The sequence below is a fragment of the Mobula birostris genome, chromosome 14 (genome assembly GCF_030028105.1).
Source record: "Mobula birostris isolate sMobBir1 chromosome 14, sMobBir1.hap1, whole genome shotgun sequence".
Taxonomy (NCBI): Eukaryota; Metazoa; Chordata; class Chondrichthyes; order Myliobatiformes; family Myliobatidae; genus Mobula; species Mobula birostris.
In genome coordinates this window covers 64,923,236-64,945,133 of record NC_092383.1, presented here as the reverse complement: position 1 = coordinate 64,945,133, position 21,898 = coordinate 64,923,236, and the positions used below count along the sequence as shown (strand labels likewise).

The 21,898-nt window shown below is 40.9% G+C and overlaps 2 protein-coding genes across 4 annotated transcripts in view; one reads left to right on the top strand and one right to left on the bottom strand.

Moving 5' to 3' along the window:
- LOC140209937 (diphosphoinositol polyphosphate phosphohydrolase 1) overlaps nt 1-15,199 on the bottom strand; it is an 83,692-nt gene extending 68,493 nt beyond the window's left edge. The window contains exon 1 of one of the 2 annotated variants that reach the window (XM_072278616.1): nt 14,852-15,199. In XM_072278616.1, coding sequence (XP_072134717.1) covers nt 14,852-14,950 — 99 coding nt within the window. In that variant the 5' untranslated portion in view covers nt 14,951-15,199. The remainder of the gene's footprint in view (nt 1-14,851) is intronic. The other variant, XM_072278615.1, reaches the window with a different exon arrangement.
- The window catches only part of LOC140209938 (gametogenetin-binding protein 1-like), a 34,894-nt gene continuing 27,243 nt past the window's right edge, over nt 14,248-21,898 (top strand). Inside the window, exon 1 of one of the 2 annotated variants that reach the window (XM_072278617.1) lies at nt 14,248-14,349. The gene's annotated coding sequence lies outside the window, so the exon portion shown is untranslated. Of the gene's footprint in view, nt 14,350-15,015; nt 15,272-21,898 lie in introns of those variants that run through there. The other variant, XM_072278618.1, reaches the window with a different exon arrangement.

The following is a 21,898-nucleotide window of genomic DNA, read 5'->3' as shown; positions in this document are numbered from 1 at the left end:
TAGATGGTTCAAAAGCAAATTACTAAGGGAAATTACAGTCTATAGATTGCAGCAATAGTAGTTCAAAAGAAGTCAGTCTAAGTTTTGAGCCATCTGATGCAATGTACCACCATCACCATATTGACCAGTGATCTACAGGTTTCCCCCACCACCCGAAGGTACAACGTTCCTGTGAAACAGTTCGTAAGCCAAAATGTCATAAAGCAAAGAAGCAATTACCATTTATTTATATGGGAAAACTTTGAGAGCATTCACAGACCCAAAAATAACCTACCAAATCATGCCAAATAACACATAAAACCTAAAATAACAGTAACATATAGTAAAAGCAGGGATGATATGATAAATACACAGCCTATATAAAGTAGAAATACTTCTCTACAACGATTGCCTGCACAGATCTCCATAGCGAAAATCTCATGCAAGCGCTCTCGGCATAAACGTGCTCTCCAGTAACCTTTAAAATATGAAGCTGCCAAATCTACCAAATAACATGTAAAAATACACAGCCTATATAAAGTAGAAATAATGTATGTTCAGTGTAGTATCACTTACCGGAATTGGGAAAACAGCGCTGAGCACATTAATGATGGTGTGTTAGACTCGTCGGAATTTGGGTGGTGCAGTGGCCCCCACCGCCCGGGCGGTCAACCCGATACATTGCCGAAAAGAATGCAGCGGTAGCCGGGAGGCACACAGCACATCTTTAAGAAAAAACCCGAAATAAACATGCTAATTAATTACGTGCTGCCCGGCACGTAATTGTCGGCCCAGATCAGTGCCGATTGCATCTCCTCTGATCTGGGCTGATAATTACATGTCGGCGGCACCTAATTAATTAGCATGTTTATTTCGGGTTTTTTCTTAAAGATGTACTGTGTGCCTCCCGGCCACTGCTGCATTCTCCGCGAATCTGTACAGTATCTGTCTGGGGCCCAGGGGTTGGGGTGTGGGACACGGGGGTGTCATCTCATCGTCGATCAGGGCAGGCAGCTCATCTTCTCCTATGACTGCCCGCCTCGATGTCGAAGGTCGAGGTTCGGCATCTGCTGTGGCTGATGTGGAAGGCTTGCTTGACTGTTGAGCCTCGCGCATTTTTCTATCACACAGTTCTTTGTAAGCACTCAAACCATCCTGCAAATATCCCCTAAACCGACGTACCCTTTCAAATTTAAAGTCGTACTTTATCATTGCAGCGAAAATCTCACGCAATTGCTTAACTTTGGCTACTGCATTCGGTTTCGATTGTTATCCTTTCCTCTTCCAATTGCATCAGCTCTTCATCTATCAGATCTTGGTCATGGGATGCCAAAACCTCTTCAACATCATCTTCGTCCACTTCCACAAGCCAAACTCACTTTGTCCTTGCTTTGTTCACCACAATCGAAACACTTAATTATGTCTAGTTTTACGCTAAGTGTAACACCCTTACGAGCTCTTTCAGGCTTTTCTGTCACCTTAGAACTCATCTTGCTAACGGCTGCTCAATGCAACGTGTTTAAGCAATGCCATTCCGAATCCGAGGCAGAGTGGCTGCTCAGGGCGCGCGCCGCCTTTTATCGCGCGCTGCCTTTCCTCGTAATAGTGAAAACGCCTTCTGAAAGCGAAAACAGAGTACTAATGTAGGTCTTTCGCAACAGTGAGGTTTCGTAAAGCGAACATTCGAAAAGCAGGGGACACCTGTAATTATGTTTCCCTGTTCAGGTTTGACCTCATTCTACCAAATATACTAAGTCAATCTTTGCCATTCCTAGGATTGCTTCCTTCTATGAAGGGTCTGGGCCTGAAAGACACTTTATTCCCAAATATAAATGCTGCCCGACCTGTTGAGTTCCTCCAAGCATTTTGTGTTACTCTAAATTTCCAGCATCTCCAGAAAGTCTTGTATTTCAGACTAGATATCCCTATTCCCCATGTCCAGTGAGTTTATCATATAGCAGAGGAAGACATATCCAGGGAAGATGACAGAGAAGTGCTGATGAACAGTATTTTCAATCTGAACCATGCCACATGCAATCACTGCATGATGAACCAAACCAGTATTTGAAAAGGAGTTATACTTCACTAAGAAGCAACGATGAACGGCAACATTGATTTAATTAGACCAATTATTTGTTGAACAAAGTAACCAAACTGGTAATCCATCTGAAGAGAGGTAAGAAACAATGAGTTCACTCTAAGACATCTCCAATGATAATCAAGACCTGAACAACAGGCAGTTACTATCCATAATAACAATGAATACCAATTGGTTACAAGACCCAGAGGTAATGCCCTCATACGAACCTTCTCTCAGTCTGACTGGCTCAGTACCAATAATCAAGGCGCTACACAATTGAAGTGGGAAAATGGAGGAGATGCTATAGCAGCTAATAATCAAGTTACAAAAAGATAAAGGTGAATTAAATGGATTGTTTGTAAATTGAACTATCAATGTGGCATCATCTTACTTAAGGATAGAAAGAGCAACACACACAAAATGCTGGAGAAACTCAGCAGGTCATGCAGCATCATGGAATAGCATAGTCGATGTTTCAGGTCAAGACCCTTCAACAGGACTGGAGAAAAAAAAGATAAGTTGAGTTGGAGTTGAAAGGTGAGGGTAGGGGAGGGACAAACACAAGGTGATGGGTGAAACTGGGAGGGGGGGTGAAGTACAGAGCTGAGAAGTTGATTGGTGAAAGGGATAAAAGGACTGGCGAACAGGGAATATAATAGAAGAGGGCAGAAGGCCATGGAAGAAAGGAAAAGTGTGTGAGCACCAGAGGGAGGCAATGGGCAGGCAAGAATAAGGTGAGAGAGGGAAATGGCGATGAGGCCACACTCAGGTTGGAGGAGTAACACCTTATATTCCGTCTGGGTAGCCTCCAACCTGAAGGCATGAACATCGATTTCTCGAGCTTCCTGTAATTCCCCGCCACCGTACCCCATCCCCCTTTCTCTCACCTTATCCGAGCCTGCCCATCGCCTCCCTGTGTTCCTCCCCCTTTTTCTTTCTTTCAGGGCTTCTAACCTCTCCTATTAGTTCCCCTCTTCCCTCGCACTGCATCTCTTTCACAAATCAACTTTCCAGCTCTTTACTTCACCCGTCCCCTTCCCGGTTGCACCTATCACCTTGTGTTTCTCCCTCCCCACCCCACCTTTCAACTACAACTCATCTTTTTTTTAAACTTCAGTCCTAATGAAGGGTCTTGGCCCAAAACGTTGACTGTACTCTTTACCGTACATGTTGTTTGGCCTGCTGAGTTCCTCCAGCATTTTGTGTGTTGTTTGGATTTCTAGAACCTGCAGATTTTCTCTTGTTTGTGATAAGAACAGGTAGAATAGAAGTGAGTTGAGTTTTGGAAACAAGATGCAATTCCTCGCTGAACCCTAGAACAACTTGAGAACCTGGCAGCAATACTTAGCAATACTTTGAACCTAGGATTCAGAAAACTTGATTACTACAAGTCAGTGACTGATCAATCTGTGTCCTGACCATGCTGTGCAAGATGCAAGTCTGGTATCTTATTCAAACTCTTAAATGCAAGCTAAAGCATACTTTTCATTAGTTGCCATCATGTGTCTTGAATACAAGTATGAGTGCAACTAACAAACAGCTACTAGACAATCATTCGTAGTTTTTTTTAAACATATCATATAAACTGAATTTACAGTACCGTGCAAAAGTCTTATGCACATATATATAGCTAGACTGCCCAAGACTTTGCAATGTACTGTAGTAAATTTATGTATTGCATTGTGAGTGATGATAAACCTGGTATTGATGGAGTTTCCACTGTGGACTGAGAGTGGGAAGGGGGCAGGCAGAGGGGAATTATGATTGGGAAAAGAGGAAGGGAGAGGGGAGAGAGCAGAAAGCACCAGGGAGACATTCTGTAATGATCAATAAATCAATTGTTTGGAATCCAATGACCTTGCCTGGTGTCTCAGGGCTGGGTGTGTCTGCATCCACCCCTGTCACCCCTTCACTGCCACCTGCCCCACACACCTCCTGCAGCACTCCATCCATACCATTCCCAACATTCTTTGCTCCTGCCAGATTAATAAACTTGCTCTCCATTCCATGTTGACAAATAAAGTATTGTGCAGAAGTCCTAGGTGCATAAATATAGCAAGTATGCCTAAGACTTTTCCATAGTAACAGGACAATCATTCCTCGGTATTAATACTTCAATAGACAAACATCTGTGCTTTACACAATTTTCAACATAGCTGTGATACTTGCCAGGGACAATAAGCCAAGGATCCATCTGATGAAGTGAACAATATAAATTCAGTTAGTTATTTATTTAAAATTCAAGAACTGACAGCAAGCACCAGTAATGGTGGTCAAGAAGTGAATAGATTGCTGCAAGAATTCATCTGGTTCACTGATACTTTCTGGAAAAGAAAAAAGAAAGCTGCTATTCTACCTGGTCTTTCTACTATTTATTCAATACTCCAGAACAAAACAATGTGATTCATACTTGATTGCATTTGCAATGGCCCAATGCGCAATAGTAAAACAGCAATAACTGCTAGGCTTTCCAGAGGCTCCTACATCTGCTGAATAAGTTAAAAGCTTCTCATTGATCTTACAGTTCTAGAAAACCCAGTTCAATCATTAAAAAAACCAGTACACTTGTCTTATTCAGACTCACTGCCTGAGCAAAAGATTGAAGTAGCTTCTCAGTTAAATGCATTGTGATTAAACTTCAGTGCAAGTTCCCCAGCCCTGCCTCCCAAAGTTAAATTAATTCAAATAGAACATGAGAAAGTCAGGTCCTTAAATCCCATTTTATGTTTGCAACAATGTAACAAGACTTCAAACTCACATTCCTCTGAGTTCTAATTGAATTTATTCTGTGACAGATACCAAGATATTCCAACAGTTATAGGGGCATGTGTTCACCAGTACCAGTGGCTTAATTATCAGAGGTTAAATGCCTGCACTTAATAACTCATTCTGACTGACAACTAATGGTTTGCTAAAAGAAGAAATTACATTTATCACACTGCAATAATGGCTGATTCTGTAGGACGTTAAGTGCAACTATAGTTTGGTGAAGCAAAGCTGAAAGATTGATCTAAATGTTCTCACCAAGGGTATTCGTTCAATAACGAGCACCATTTATTCAGTCCCCTAAAATAGAGGACATAAAAAGATCAATGAAAGGTCAAAACATCAATTAAATGAAATCCTATCACAACACAAAACAGCATTTATCTTTGATTGGAAGACCATGAAGATGAACTACTTTATATTCATTTAAAGGACGTGGGTTTCAGAGACTGAGTCAGCGTTTAATTGCCTTTCCCTGACCGCCCTTGCGGGGGGGGGGGGGGGGGGGGGAGAGAGCTGTCTTCAACTTCTGTAGGCCAAGACATGGCTATACTGTTATGGAGCGAATTTCAGGACTTTTGACTAGCAATGGTAAATGAACAACTATAAGATTTGAAGGCAGGATGGTGTGTAACTTATGGGCAATTTCTAGACTGCGATGCTCCCATGCTTTTTTTTCCCTGCCCAAGTCCATACAGCTGGTCATGGTTTTCAAGTTGTTGACAATGGTGTTGAGATTGAGAGGGTGGTAGACTTCAAGCTCCTTAAGAATGAACATCACCAATAGCCTAGTCTGTCCAACCACATTGATGTCATGGCCAAGGAAGCTCACCAATGCCTCCACTTCCTCAGGTGGTTAAAGAAATTGATTAAGGGTCTCGGCCTGAAACGTCGACTGCAACTCTTCCTAGAGATGATGCCTGGCCTGCTGCGTTGTGTGTTGCTTGAATTTCCAGCATCTGCAGAATTCCTGTTGTTTGCGGTTAAAGAAATTCAGTAGGTCCCCATTGATTACAAAGTTTTCTTAATGCACCATAGAAAGCATTCAGTCTGGATATTATGAAGGAGACCACAAAAAAAAACTACAGCGACTTGGGGACACAGGTCAGAACATCACAGGAACCAGCTATCTTTCTAGGGACTCAGTCCATGCTTCATTGCCTCACAAAGCAACCAGCAAAATCAAAGATCCCATCCATTCCAGACATTCTATCTCCTTGCATCTCCCACTGGGCAGAAGATACAGAAGCCAGAAGGCACCAGATCCAAGGCCAGCTTTTCTCCCGCTCTTATCAGATTCTTGAATGGACTTCTTGTACAATAAGATGGACTCGTGACTTCACAATCTACTGCGTTACTATCTTACACTTTGTTTATCTGTGCTGCCCTTTCTCTGCAGCCTTCACAGTTTATTCTTTGTTGCTTTACCTTGATCTACCTCAATTTATTATACAATCATTTGATCTTTATGAACAGAATACAAGACAGGCTCTTCATTGCACCCAGGCAATAATAAACCAATACCAATAAGGAGTTTTGTTATCTTGCTGCATTGCATCCCGCAGATGGTAAAAAACCAATTAAATTGCACTGGTGGGGGACTGAATGAATAATTTTGGATGGGGTGGCTATCATACAGACTGCTATATCCTCCATGTTGAGTTTTGTTGAAGCTGCATTCAGGCAATTGAAGAATATTCCATTACACTCCTGACTTTGTTGGAAATGCTGCACACTGGAGCTTAGTGTCATGTTTGTGAACTGAATGGGGTGTTTCAGAACAATCACTCAAACTGTACTTTTTAAACAAAGAACTTTGAATAGACGTGATGGCATGAAGAGACAAAGCAAAGTCTTGAAAATGACCTAAACTTGTATTTACCATTCCAGAAAACTCCCTCAAAATTTTGAAAAAGAGATTCAATCTGTGGTATTTGATAACACAATCATTCATAATTAGCTATCAAATGGATGGCAACACCATTACCTCTGTTTATACTCAAATACAACAGCATCTTTTGGGAGTACACAGATGTCAATTAAGTGAGAGAATACTAAAGGCGCTGTCCAAAGTACACTTGAAGTAAAAGGCGTGTGCGCGCGAACATCTCTTAAAGGAGAAATATCTGCCTTGAAGGCAAGAGTAATTTACTAAACTGAAGGAGGAGCTATTGAATGAAATGGATCTAGGCACTTGAAAATTCAGAAAGAGGTATTCTCATCAAGACATCACAGAAGGAATAGAAGCAGCACTGTGCCTCATGACCATTCAAGCGCAAATTCTCAGTGCCATTTTCGAAGACAATTTCCATATCTTTTAACATCCAGAAATGCATCATTTATTTTTAATTAACATGATGACTGATTTTGAGGAGTTGTATGGAGAACACAATTCCAAATTTTACTTTTTAAAATGAAGAAAATTTCCCAATCTTAATTCTAAATGGCCTACCATGTATTCTCAAACCGTGCCTCAGTCCGAGACAATCTTTGAACAGCTACTAGTAACTTACTTTGATTGTTATAGTTAAGAACTATTCTAAAAATCTGCAATTGTACTGGATTCAGTGTGTCATAATGTAATTTGGCAAATACTTGAATGTGTTTCTGACTAGGGATCTCTGCAAATGCAAAAGAAAAGGATTTTGATACTGGAAAGGGAGAAAGCTACATCTGCATGTTGAACAAAACCAGTTTTTAAATCAACAAAATTTCAATTGTACAGTCAATGGACATACAAAATATGATATCAAACTAGAAATAGATATTAACTATTTAAAAATGTAGGGCTTGTGAATCTCAGGCATGTGTGAGGAAGAACAAGATCTGGGGTTTAGGTCTGATATGGTTGTCCTGTTGGAAGCTATCATGGATTCAATAGGCTGAATGGCAATATAACACATACCTGACAGCTACAACCAATATACATAAAGACAATATTCACATAGAGCAGACAATGCGACACAAAATTCTGAAACTCCCTGTCTGACTTCACAAAGCACTTTCTCCCCCAAAACCGGAATAGCTTAAGGTGGTATCTCACTTAAAAAAAACTCAGATGCAATAAAAATAGGCAATGAATATTTGTCAGAGAAACAATGAAATAAGAGTAAACCACTTGGAACACACACAAAATGCTGGAGGAACTCAGCAGGTCAGACAGCATCTATGGAAATGAATAAACAGTTGATGTTTTGGGTCAAGACCCTTCTTCAGGATTGAACCACCTGGGCCTTTTAACCTTCTTCATTTTTAAGAAAAATCAGCACTGACCCTCTAACATCAGTACCAAAGTTCTATTGACTGCCCATATTCAAAGCCACAGAGCACAGAAAAGGGACCCTCAGTCCACCAGCATCCATTATAATTAACCATCAAGTACCTTACCTATATTGATTCTATTTGCCAGCACTTGATAGTCGAACAAAATCCCCCCTCCAAAAAAATTTACGTTTCACCTTAACTACATCATTAAACACATCTAATAATATCTATTCAAATTAATTCCAACTTGCTATTTAGTATTGCAGTACAGTATTACCTTCACAAATCTGAGAATGACAAAGAGCTCAATGACTTCTATGTGCTCTTTAGGACAGAAATTGTGACAGGCCTAAAATTTCAAGATTGCTTCCAGCATTCCAAGTTTCATGAGTGCTAGTATTCTGAATTTTGTTTTCTTTATATTTTAACCGCAATCTGTGAACTAAGCATACACATCAACATACTGAAATTTTCTATGATGCATCTTAGAATTGGTCCAGGGCATTGTCACTGTATTAACTGATTCAACACCTGCCATTGTCAAACAGCATTGCAGTACATTAGTTTTGGAGTTGTCTTGGAAACAAGGTCAAGCTGGAGATAGATGGGAATGCTCAGCTGCAGAGTACTTCATCCATTTGAAATTTAATGACACAACAGGGTGACAGAAAAGCTTGCTTGAATTACTTATTTCAATTGTTTAACACTGGATTTTCAGGAATAGGCGTAGAAGTCAAATTTTATATACAAAACATGGCTGAAGATTACTGCATAACTTGGTTCTAGATTACACTGACAAAGTATTTTCTGCACTGCACGGTAAACCATTCAATAGCCTCACTGTTAGTATACAGTACAAAAGTTCAATCTTAAATTTATTGACAATGAGTGAGACTGTTCCAGCAAAATGAACCACTCAAAATGTTTTCATGTCTATAACAACCAATTTTGGTGAAAATTGCAATAGTTTAAACTTTTTATTCCCTTCAGCTTACAACTTCAATAACTCCAATAAGAAACCCAAACCCCAGCTGAGCTGAAAATTGTATACATTAGGATAGAATACCTGGATTCACCTTTATACAAAAAGCCACAATGATTGTCCGCCACTCAGTGCACACTTTGAAAATAGTACATTAATCACTCAAATTCAAGCAAAAACTATTCCATTACAAGTCAATCACAGCTTCAGAGTTAATGAAAAATTCGGCCAAATAAAAACAGAAACTGTTGGGAATATTCAGAGTAATTGCCTGACTTGAAGAGAGTTAATGTTACCAGCCAAATGATACCTGCAAGTCAAGGGTTTAACAGGTCAAATATGATACTGGAGAAAAAGTAGTTCAATTAAAAAAGGTTGCATTTCTGACCCATCATTTTAATTCTCTCCCTTGTTCCCATTTCAATGTTTGTTGCTTGAACACCCTACATTTCAATGACTGCCAACATAAAAGCAAGCACTATAATCTTCCAGTTATTCTTATACCATCCAGAACTGGACACTCAATTCAACAACTTCAGATCAGCTATGGCCACTTGACAGCACCCCAGCCCAGAACAGTCATTGGCAAAAATCTTACTATTAGCATTTACATATTATTCATCCTTTGCTTCTCCACTTGTTCCAATACCATTCAGTACTGTCTTCACTGTCACCCCTTTATCATTTAACTTTACCTGCCTTCAAACATTCAGACTCTTGTTCTTGGCAATCCCTCCCTTCTTTCCCTACAATATGCAAAATAGCAAATAATACAAAAACATCTGTTATTAAGTATACACGATAGAATGAATCTGACAATCAGATAGATTTTCCTGGAAGCAACGTTTTGGAAATCTCCTAGAAGTCAAACTTGCTTTCTGTTTGAAAATTGTTATGCAGTGATTGTTTTATCAGCAAGTGCAATGAACACTTGCATTAATGTTTCAGAGAAAGTTTGCTTTCTGTCATTCCCAGTACTGACAATGGCTCTTTGACCTGAAGGATTGAATTGTTTCTCATTCATAGATGCTGCATGACTTGCTAAACAGTTATAATTATCCAAATTCCAAGCTATCTTTTATTTTTTGCATCATAGGCAAAAATCTTTCTAATCCACATTTTTACATAGTTTCCTGTTACTGATGTCCTGACTTGTAAAAAAAAACCCAACTTTATGCAAATCCTCCCATGCATTTTTAAAGCATGGTTCAAGGTAGCAATAATATTTATGGTGTACATTAATAACTGGATACAGTTTAATTATGGGTAGTGTGAGGGTGACTATTTGATGAAATGGAATTAGGTTATGTAGAGTGATTCAATAGCGATAGCTCTAGAAAACTGAGAAATCTGCTTACTAACAGTTCTTAGCAACAGAACCCTCATGTAACCCAGGGACAGCCCATATTGATTTTTCATGATGCAAATACTGTTGGCAAAAACTAGGTTTAGAAGGTGTTATTGAATAGCTTAGGAAAGTAAATTGCAAAATAAGAACAAGGTGATAAAGTGATTGTTTAGTGCCAGACATAGTGTTGTTGTCTGCGGCTACGTCCACACTAGACCGGATAATTTTGAAAATGCCAGTTTTGCGTAAAAGCGATAAGCATCCACAACAAGTGTTTTTGAAAATACCTCCGTCCACATTAAAATGGGCATTTGGGTGAATCTCCTCCTACTGGGCATGCGCAGGATACATCTACAGAAAACAAGCAACATGTCTGGTGTCGCATCTCGCTGTGAAAGTGCACATTTGTGCAGTTACAGACTAGAAAAATTTAAAAGGAAATTGCCAAACGAGGGACAGCTGTTGGCTCTTGCGCAGGAGGACTTAAAACTAAAAAACAAATACTGGAGCGTATGGAGACAACCAACAGGGAGTTCACAGACAGTATGACCCAGCTGACGACGAATATTGAAAAACTGACCAACTCCGTTGCATTAATAAAGCACCTTGTTAAATGTATAAAACATGTCTGCATCAGTGTTATCTTGTATTTTCATACAATGTTACACTAGGCTGCTACACATCTATTGTCAGAGAAGTACTTGCATAAATAGGTAAACCACCTTCACATAAGCAAGGACAGAAAACAGGGCAAAGTGAGTATACTTACTTATTTATTCAGTAAGGGACTGGTCAAAGTATTTGGTGAGTACATTTCTAACTCTTCTGGCTTTAGTCTCGTTACCGCCTGTTCTGAAATTGTTAGGTTGCGTGTGTGGGGGGGGGGGGGGGGGTTGCGTTCAAAAAAACAATGAAATGCCGCGCTGCTGCCACCATCTGTTCCGGCACGTCATGACAGCGTTTTTAGAAATCTCTGCTCAATCAGCGTTTTCAAATTTACACACTCTGGAGGGCATTTTAGAAAAGCTCTGTTTTTTGGGGAGGAAAACGCCGTTTCAGTGTGGACAGAGGGTCAAAACGAAGAGAAAAAGCTTTGGTTATGGATTTATCTGGTCTAGTATGGACGTAGCCTAAGATGATATAGAGCAGGAACTCCCAACTTTTTATGCCACAGATTTCTACCATGAACAGAGGGGTCAGTGGGCCCCAGGGTGAGAATTCCTGGTATAGTTTCTCAAGTGTTGTTGGAGCTACATTCATCTGGACAAGTGGAAGGTATTACATCAAATATATTTATATTTAGTGTTTTTTTACAATATTATCATGTTGTTTATCTTTTGTTTTTTCTTTTCTTATATAGAGTTACAATTATTTTGTTCTCCTTTACACTTGTGTACAGGAAATTACATTATACAAACTTGAATCCTGCTGGAGGAAAACTTCAGGGGCATATATAAACGAGTCATTTGGGATAGGACAGCAAGCCTATAGCTTCCATTTGGAGCCACTGCATTTATGTGGCTGATCAAGTTGAGTTCCTTGTTGAGAATGCAAAGGACTGACATTAAATATCAAGGCAAGCTAAACTCTCTTGCCAGGCATCACCTCTTCCACCTTCCGGAACAATCTCACCTCTACTTATAGTACCTGAATGTTGGCTACCACATATTCCTTCTTGCAGGCATGGAATGCTTCAATTGCAAAAGAAAACTGACATCTACCTTACTATGTGGTATACAATGAATGAAATATACACTGCATAACAGCAAAGGAAATTTAAAAGTGAACATCTTTGCATTGTATGAAAAGTTAATTTGTATGAAAAGCAAATCACTCCAAGTAACATCTACACTGATATCCTGAGGCTAAGATAATTAACCTTCAATCATTACAACCATCTTCCTTTGTTCTAACTTACTTTGCCAATCACTGGAACACTTATGCCTTCATACCATCAAAACTTCAGTTTCTACACATTGATACGTTTTCATGAGCAATCACTCTTGCTTCACTGAGGGAATTCGGCTCATGGCATGGCAAGTGGACCTAGCAAAAACCAAACTGGACATTAGGAAACAAATTATGAATGAGTTAACTCTTGTGCTAGCTACTTTGAGCACACCTTCGATCACTTGGCTGATGACAGAGTAATTTGTGGCAATTCGTTACCATATTGTACAGGAGCAGAATTAGGACATTTAGCCCATCAAATATGCTCCACCTTTCAATCATAGCTTTTTCTAAAACACAATTCTTCCACCTTCTTCCCCATAATCCTTGATCTGGCAAGAATCTATCAATTCCGGCCTTAAGCACACTCAATGATCTGGCCTCCAGACTATTCTGTGAAAATAAATTGCAGATACACCACCTCTAGCTGAAAAAATTATTGCTTATTTTAGTTTTAATGGGATGTCCCTTTATTCTGAGGCGATGGCCTTAGATCCTAGGCTCTCCTACTGAAGGAAATTTGCTTTCTACATTCACCCTATCTAGGCCTTTCTGGGATCAGTAGGTTTCAGCAAGATTCTCCACCCCCCACCCCAACATTCTTCCGAATTCCATGTAAAGACCAGAGACATCAAATAGTCCCTACATATTAAAATTTGTCCTGCTTCTCATGAACTGGACTTGTTTGAGCAACTTTCCACATGGTATGGTAAATGTTAGTGCTGCAATCTGCTGGAAGAACTTGGCTAAGCAGCAGCTAGCTCTTCAGACCAAGTCTACAGAGACGCACAAGGTAGTGTGTAGTCTCACAACCTTTCCTGTAATACAGCAAGTCTTCATTAGCAGTCTCATGTCAGACCTACCATTGCTGAGGGTGGGATGTTCTTAGAATTTCTTCCTCCAATTAGCTGTTAGTTGTCCAGTGCTATTCATGACCGGTTAAGGCAAGACTGTAGAGCTTTGATCTAATCCATTAGCAACCTCTAGTGTTCTATGTAACAAAAAAAGTCATCCCTTGGGTGGAGCTTCATTGGGATAGCACCTCATTTTCAGGCACACTTCCATTTCTCTCTGAGCCAGGGTGACCCTATCCCTGATGTCCACCCCAACCATGCCTCCCATCTGCAGAACCACCTGTGTGTAATTGTAGAGTTATGGATGTGCAAAAATCAGACTGCTTTTTGTTTATCAATGTGATCAAGTTTCTAAACATCTGTCACAGGATGACTGGCAAGGATGACTCACCATGAAAAACAAAAGAGTAAATGGTTTTATTTCAGATTTTCATCCCTTAGAAAGCACTAGGAATGTTCAGCAGGTCAGGCAACATCTGTGGAGAGGGAAACAACTTACATTTCATATCAACCTCCCTTCAATACGCATTCTAATAAAGACTCATTGAATTGAAATATTAAAGATCATTTTCCTTTTTCCACAGATGGTGCTTGATCTAGTGAATACCTGCACTACTGTTTTAATTTCAGGTTTATTTCTCACACTCATGAGCCTACCACAAATCAGACAGCTACATTCTTCAGTGTCAGCTTTGCTGAGAGTTGATTAAATCCTCCAGCCAGAGTGCAATTGCCTATTCCACTGGAGGTACAACTAAAAACTTTATCACTGTTCAGAATCTTAGATAATAAACCAGAGCAACCATTATCCTTCTTCATAAGCCAGGTTAAGGTGCAAGCTGACTGAAAAAAAATCAATTACTAAGACAACCAAGATTTTTTCCAGCTATCCTTAGTTTTAACCATACAAAAACGTCTAGATACTAGCAGCCGTCACCACCTATGATTCACTGTCTCATGTTACCATTAAATCGGACAGTGTAAAGATTAGCTTACAAAACCACTGTGTCTTTGACGACACACATCAAAGTTGCTGGTGAACGCAGCAGGCCAGGCAGCATCTCTAGGAAGAGGTGCAGTCGACGTTTCAGGCCGAGACCCTTCGTCAGGACTAACTGAAGGAAGAGTGAGTAAGGGATTTATAAACGCCCTTATAAACGCCCATGTGATGACAATATTCATAAATTGTGCCGCGTCTGGAAACTAGAACGTCTCGAAATAGATATTTTAAAAGATCAATATGATTGGCTGAGTCCAAAGCCCTGACTCGCTCTAAGTTCTGTATGAGAAAACTGAACCTAATTCATTAAACGTGGATTAACGCTACCGGTGCTGACATTTGTGCTGTTAATTTTAGCACAAAGCAAAGTGCATGTGGCATCTCTCCAAACGATGCCACACCAGCGAAGTGGCGGAATAGTGATTTTAGAAAATGAAACAAAGCAGAAAGCGAAGAATTCCAAGACCATGCAGGCCCATCAAGTGAAAATCTATCCCCCCTCCCTCCACCCTCCACTCCCCATGGTAAAGACGGGCTCCGAGGTGGCGAGCAGGCGTGCCGGCCCAGGGCCCGGGGAATCATTGCTCCCCCAGCTGCGCCGCAGTAACTATGCTCCACAGTCCCTTACCTCCTCCTCGCTCTCGCTTTTGAAGCACAAACACGCTGCTCGCTTCTTGAAACCGTCTCCATCATAAGTCCGAGTCTGATTTTGCTTTAATTTCATCATTTATATCTTCTGTAACTGTCTTATTTCAATTATTTTCTTTTCCTTTTTCTAAAAAAAAACTTCGCAGAAAAACTAATACGATGAAATGAGGAATTTCTGTTTTATTTGTAAGTGCCAACGACACGAGGCCGCCACCGGTTATCCACTACGTCTCTTCATATTCCCACAACCATTCTCCCCGACACCGTCTCCACTGACACCGCCGCCACCGCCATCTTAGCCGCTCCGTCGCGCCCTCAACCTAACTCGCTCGGCAAAAGGGCGCGGGGAGCCGGGGCGGGACTTGGAGACCGGCGCAGCCACTCAATGGCCAGCAGGCGGGTAAGTGCTTCGGTTTTTGTCAATCACATCGTCGAGCGCCGCCTCCTCGCGTCTCCGCCCTTGACAGCAGGTTTGGTGGACCGTCGCCGCCGTCAATGGACCTCAAAGCCGGCAGGGGGCGTACGGATGCTGCCCCTCCCCCTACCGCTCCCGCCCCCGCCCCCTCCTCCACCTCCCACTGCCACCCCTTTCCTATACTGGTGTGTGAAGACAAAGAGAGGAGCGAATTCTTGTCTGCGCACCTGTGTTAAACGTCGTGATTTTTTTCTCTCTGCATTGTTTTCCGTGTATAGTGAAAGTAACCTGGCAACAAATCAAAACTACAAGAGATAGTGACCCATTTTCATGGATCAAATATATAACACTGAGTTAAGGAGCATATGTTTCTGATAAAATCCAGCATGTTTGAATGAATTCAGTCCAAAAGCTTAATTCCTTGCATAGACTAGAGGCCCAAGCTCAGCTGACATGCACCAAATCGTATTCATATCTCACTTCAGTGCAGAGCTATCTAAAATTTGTATTAGGCTTGGCAAATTTAACTACTAATTTTCACCTATTTGGTTTTAAATATTACTAAGGGTTCTCCCCTCCCAGCTTGCCTACATTATTCCATGGCCACAATCTTCTGAAATTTCAGTGGTCGTCTAATGCTGGGCCTCTTCATATTCACAACTTTAATTACTCCAACATTGCCAGCAGTGGCTTCATCGGCCTGGACTCTGAGATTTGGATCATCTAGTTCACCTCTCCACTCTCTACGTAGAGAGACAACTTCTTTGTCCATTTCTTTTATATCGGTCTGTCCATTTTGCGTGTATATACTGTATATATATATATGTATGTGTGTGTGTGTGTGTGTGTGTGTGTGTGTCAATGTTTCATTTCATAACATTTCCTTAAAGCATATTGAAATGTTTTGTCAAATTAAAAAATGAGACGTTCATTTAAACATAATCTTTCAGTACATTCTAATGATGTAGTACACTTTGAAGCTGTATCATTGTAGGAAATTCAGGACTCAAAGCCCCTTCAAAGGGCGATGTGAATGAGGATAATAGGATTTTCTCCTCTTGGGCTGCATTTTGCGCACTGTGTCTCTGACTACCTATCTCTGAGAGGAACAAGAGAACCTCAGCTCATCCAGACCGGAGCAACTGTTCATACTTGTGCATATGACAATAATCTCGACTTTAATTTTGACCCGGGTGCAGCATTCAGGGAGTACCGCATTGAGGAATGAGACAGATTTCTTTTTGTGCTTAAACTTCTGTCATGAACGCCAAACTTATAATTTCTAGACTGCGGTTGGCATAGCCGGCAAGGAGGGTGTGCCCTGCTAAAAGACTTGAAAGGTCCAAATATAGTATATGCTTGGATTTTTTTGTAAATGATATTTCGTTTAAGAGTGCTAATATCACTGACATTACCACAGAGCAAACCTGACAGCACAGAAGTATAGAATTGTGCAAGATTTTTATTTTCTGTCTTCCCAAAAGCGCGCCTCATTGGTGCTTTCTTGAACTTCTGTGGTCTTGCCTTTTACCCCAATGCCTTACCTTGCCTTACCGTAACGGAACGTAAAGCCTGCACAAGAAATATCATCTGTAAGTGACAACTCAGAAACACCGTTGCATGACAAACGCTTTGTTTCCCTTCCTTCCCCCCACGCGCCTCATTTACGCTTAAAGCTGGTCTCCAAGTAGCGACGTTCTTTTCTGTTGAGACTGGTTTCCTGAAAAGGACCTTGCATTCTGACTACATTATCGGACTTCGTTGACTTCTCCGGCCAACTGTCAACGAATGCTGCTTCAATTCGAACCGGCACCTGAAATTCGGAACAAAAAAAAATTCAAATTTTCCCATTGACTTTCACGGCCTCAACAAACGAAGAGATCTGCTGTCAAAAGAAGAGAGTGGCGAGGCCTAAGCCTGGAAACCTAGCATGAAACGACAATGTCGAGATCAGTGTCAGATTCCTCGCCATCGGGTATCGGGTCTGTAAACCAAGAAAAAGGTGCCCGGTTGAAAGACTTGAAGGATCTCCAGATGTCCCCCGAGGGGCCGTATGTTGGATCTGGTGTAGCGTCAAAGCAGCCAAGCATGCCAGCTATGCTCGAAAGCGTGTCTCCTTCTCCAGAAGAATCTGGGCTAAATACCTCAGCAAAGCCCTCAAAAGAAACACACGTCCAGACACGATTTAGCAAGGAATTAACAGACAGGAATTCCAAACGGTATGCTAACAGTCAGGAGAGGAAACATAGGTAAGTATTGATGGAACAAAATGAGATTAGGTATCTATTTTTAGTAAGCCCAACCCTTCAGTGCACTATCCTTTTGTCTCTGGGACATTGGTTACTGTTAAAGTCCGGCTTAAAATGTCCCCATTTAAGGCTTCTGTGAAGGACAGTATGAATATTATCCTCAAGCACTAAAAAAAGTGATCCTGCTCTGCAAAATGGCTGTCAGGAAAAATATAACTTGAATCTGTACCACTGAGGATAACTGCTGTGAGAAGCAAGGTTAGAATTGTGCACCTTGTCTCCCCCGTCACTAGCAGCTGCCTATGTCAAGAGTACTGGTGGTGGTGGGGGCGGGAAGTAGGGATTGCTGTAGAACCAGCTCCCACTCCTTCCACAGAAAGGTGTGTGTATTTTGTCTTCACATCACATTAGGAGTTTCAGTGGCAATGCACGAAGATAAAAGTGGTATGTTCAATCCTTATTCAGCAGTCCAACTTCAGAGAGAGAGAGAGAGATAAATAGATACAGAGACAGAGAGAGCTGTTTTGCCCTGCAGGTGTGATTTCCTCCAGATGCCAAGAATTCTTTGTTGTAATTCCTGACATGCCGAGTTTTGGAATGAATGAAAATAGAACCATGGAAACATCTGAGAGAGAAATGCAATCATGTGCAAATCATGCAGATGCAGCAAACAGTAACCAAAACCAGAAAGCACTGGAGATACTCAGTAGGGCAGGCTACAGGGTTAATTCTTCAGATCAATGAACTTTCATCAGAATTGTGGGGTGGGGGCGGGGAACAGAAGTACATAACACTTTAATTTGCAGAGCATTCGGAGGGATGGGGAGTTCGGAAGGGAAGGTTTGTGATAGAGCATAGACCAACAGTTATGGACAAGCACATGTAGACAAAGGTAAGTGAATAGAAAAGATTATGAATGAAGGAGATGTAATAAGGAGACAACTTAAGTCTGAGAGGAAGTGGGTAGAACCCAGAATAAAAAAAAACAGTAGGGGTAGGGGGAGGATTATAAACTTGCAGGAGATATGTGAGATGAGGTCAGGGGAAAGTGGGTAGGTGGGGAAGGAGTGATGAAGTGAGAAGCAGTGGGGTGATAGGTGAAGGGCTGAAAAAGAAAGCATCTAATAGGAGAGGACAGTGGACCATGGAAGAAAAGGAAGGAGAAAGGAAACCAGAGGGAAGTGATGGGCAGGGGAAAAGAAGAGTAGGGGTGAGAGAGTAACCACTTCATAGATTCTGCTCCATAGATGCTGCCTGATTTACTGAGTTTTTTTTTTCAGCATTTACCAGGTGTTGCTCAAGATTTCCAGAACCTCTTGTGTCTCATTTACTGTAATTTTGTCCATAGTTTTATGACTATGTTATTCCTTTGAGCTTCCCCAATGTTCAGACAAGATTGTTGAGACCCATTGGGATTTGTTGGGTTCTGTGGAGAGGTATGTACTTCATACAAATCAAAAGTCTACTGAATACATGATCATTGGGGTAAAACTTCACAATGGAATGTATTATTTCTTCAACAATTCATTGCTGGAATATATGTAAATATGATGCCAAATCTCCCACATATGTATAATCCAGATTTCTGTACATATGCTTTCATGCTGAAGAAAATGCTTCTTCCTGGCTGCAACAGCCAAAAACTGGTATTACAGGCATTATTGTGAATGCTGGGCAATGACCTCAGGATTCAGTGCCTGAATACCTGTTGAAGGAGCCTTTGTTTTCTCTTAGATTAGATTAGATTAGATTCAATTTTATTGTCATTGTGCCGAGTACAGATGCAAAGCCAATGAAATGCAGTTAGCATCTGACCAGAAATGCAAAGAATAGTGTTATTTACAAAACAACTGCGAATAAAAAGTAAGTGCTTCTGCTCTATACCTCTATTTTTTCATTTCTGCCTTTCAGCTTTCATTGATTCCTCCTAACTAGTATTTCAGCCATATACTCCATCAATAGTCCAGCATTCCAGCATCAGAAACTGCATCAAGTTGCTGTCTTTATATTTTTTTGCATGACTGCTCCATGAAATTGTTGAAACTGAGTCTCGTCCACCTTAAAGAGCCATGTCCTGTCTTTTACTAAATGTCACAACAATAATTTCTCACTCAATGTTAGCAAAACCAAAGAGCTGATAATTGACTATTGGCAAGTCCTCATTAGAGGATCAGGGGTAGAGATGGTCAGTAACTTTAAATTTCTTAGTGTTAACATATCAGGGGATCTGGCCTGGGCGGCATGTGGGTGTTATCACAAAGAAGGAACAGAAGCTCCTCTACTGCCTTCAAAGTCTGCGTAGGCTTGGCATGTCATCCAAAACTTTGACAGACTTCAATAGTTGTATAGTGGAGAGAATCCCGACCGGTTGTATCATATCCTAGTATATAAGCGCCAATGGGCAAGATTGGAAAGGTATTCAGAAAGTGGTTGATATGGCCCAGTCTGTCACAGGAAAAAAGCTCCCCACCATTAAGCACATTTACAAGGAGCACCGCCACAAGAAAGCAGCATCTATCATCAAGGAGCCCCTACCATGCAGATCATTCTCTCTTCTCACTGCTGCCATTGGGAAGGAGGTACAGGAACTGTAGATACCACACCACCAGATTCAGGAACAGTTATTATCCTACAACCATCAGGCTGCTGAAGCAGCTTGGATCACTTCACTCACCTCAACTATGAACTGATTCCACAACCTACGGTCTCACTTTCAAGGACTCTAGAATTCATGTTTTCAGTATTTTTTTATTTGCACAATTTGTCTTTTTTTGCACTTTAGTTGTTTGCCAGTCTTTGTGTGAAGCTTTTTTTTCATTAATTTTTATTAATTGCAACAATCAGATTTCCTATGGGATCCACCCTTTCTTGTCCCTTTTCATTTGCGTATAGGAGGTACATCGGCATAGACCTTTATTTCATTTATGCCAACTAGTTCCACTGAGATCCTGTAAAATGTGAAAAAACAACCAATCTTCCAGTGAAATAAGGACAGTCAGAAACCAAATCCTGGATTTTTAAAATCTATTTTCCAAGTGATGAACATTTATACACGGTTCACAAAGAGAGCATCATTCAGTTGCAGACTGTCTCATTGGGTGAATTATTAACACAATAGAATATGAGAACATCATGTTAAAACTTGGACTGGATTTTCTGGGTTTACTTTAATTCCAATGCGGGCTTATGTATGACAACTGCAGAAGTTGTAATACTGGAAGTAGATTACATCTCACCTCATTTGTCCACTTGTCTGTTGAGTACTGTTCACCATGTGGATGGTTGATCCAGTGAATTGAGGACAATAAACAAGCCAACCCCAAGTGAATGCTTACTGAATCTATATGGCAACATGCCTCCTGAGGTCTACAAGACAATGCAAATAATAAAAGACACTTACATAACACTAATTTTCTAAATCCATAAAACACTCAACACACTGCACGCTTGTTTTAAATTAAGAAGGATATTGTGGGACTGATTCAATGTCATAAGCCACCAATATTCAACAATGAAGCCATGTCAAAGGGATATTGTCTATTACAGCTGCAAAAAGCAAGGCACACTGTTAGCAGTGTAAAAGGCTGTATAAAGCAACACATACAAAATGCTGGAGGAGCTCAGCAGGTCAGGCTGCATCTATGGAAAAGAGTAAATAGTTGATGTTTCGGGCCAAGACCCTTCAGCAGGACTGGAGAAAAAAGCTGAGGGTAGAGTTAAAAGGTGGGGGGAGAGGAGAGAGAAATACAAGGTGATAGGTGAAACTGGGAGGGGGAAGGGTGAAATAAATTGCTGGGAAGTTGATTGGTGAAAGAGATACAGGGCTGGAGAAGGGACAGCCTGATGGAAGAGGACAGAAGGCCATGGAAGAAGGAAAAGGGGGGAGGAGGAGCACCAGAAGGAGTAGATGGGTGGGCAAGGAGATAAGGTGAGAGATGGAAAAGGGGATGGGGAATGGTGAAGGAGAGGGACGGGCTATTACCAGAAATTCAAGAAATTGATGTTCGTGCCAACAGTTTGGAGGCTATCCAGACGGAATGTAAGGTGTTGTTCCTCCAACCTGAGTGTGGTCTCCTTATGACAATGGAGGAGGCCACGGATAGACATGTCAGAAAATGCTATGGGACTTAGACCTGCAACAGTTGAAATGGGAGGTCATAAACTGAAACCAAACTACTCATGGGAAAGCAGTCTGCCTCTCTATCCCTCAAAAAAAAACAAATCAATTGACAAATGCAACTGAAATTATAAAAACTAGATGGTTGCTTTCAAACCTGGATCTACCACTCTAATGTTATGTAACTAATCTCCATAAAATAGGAGATGGATTATCCAAAATTAATTTTGAATTTGTCGTCAGTTC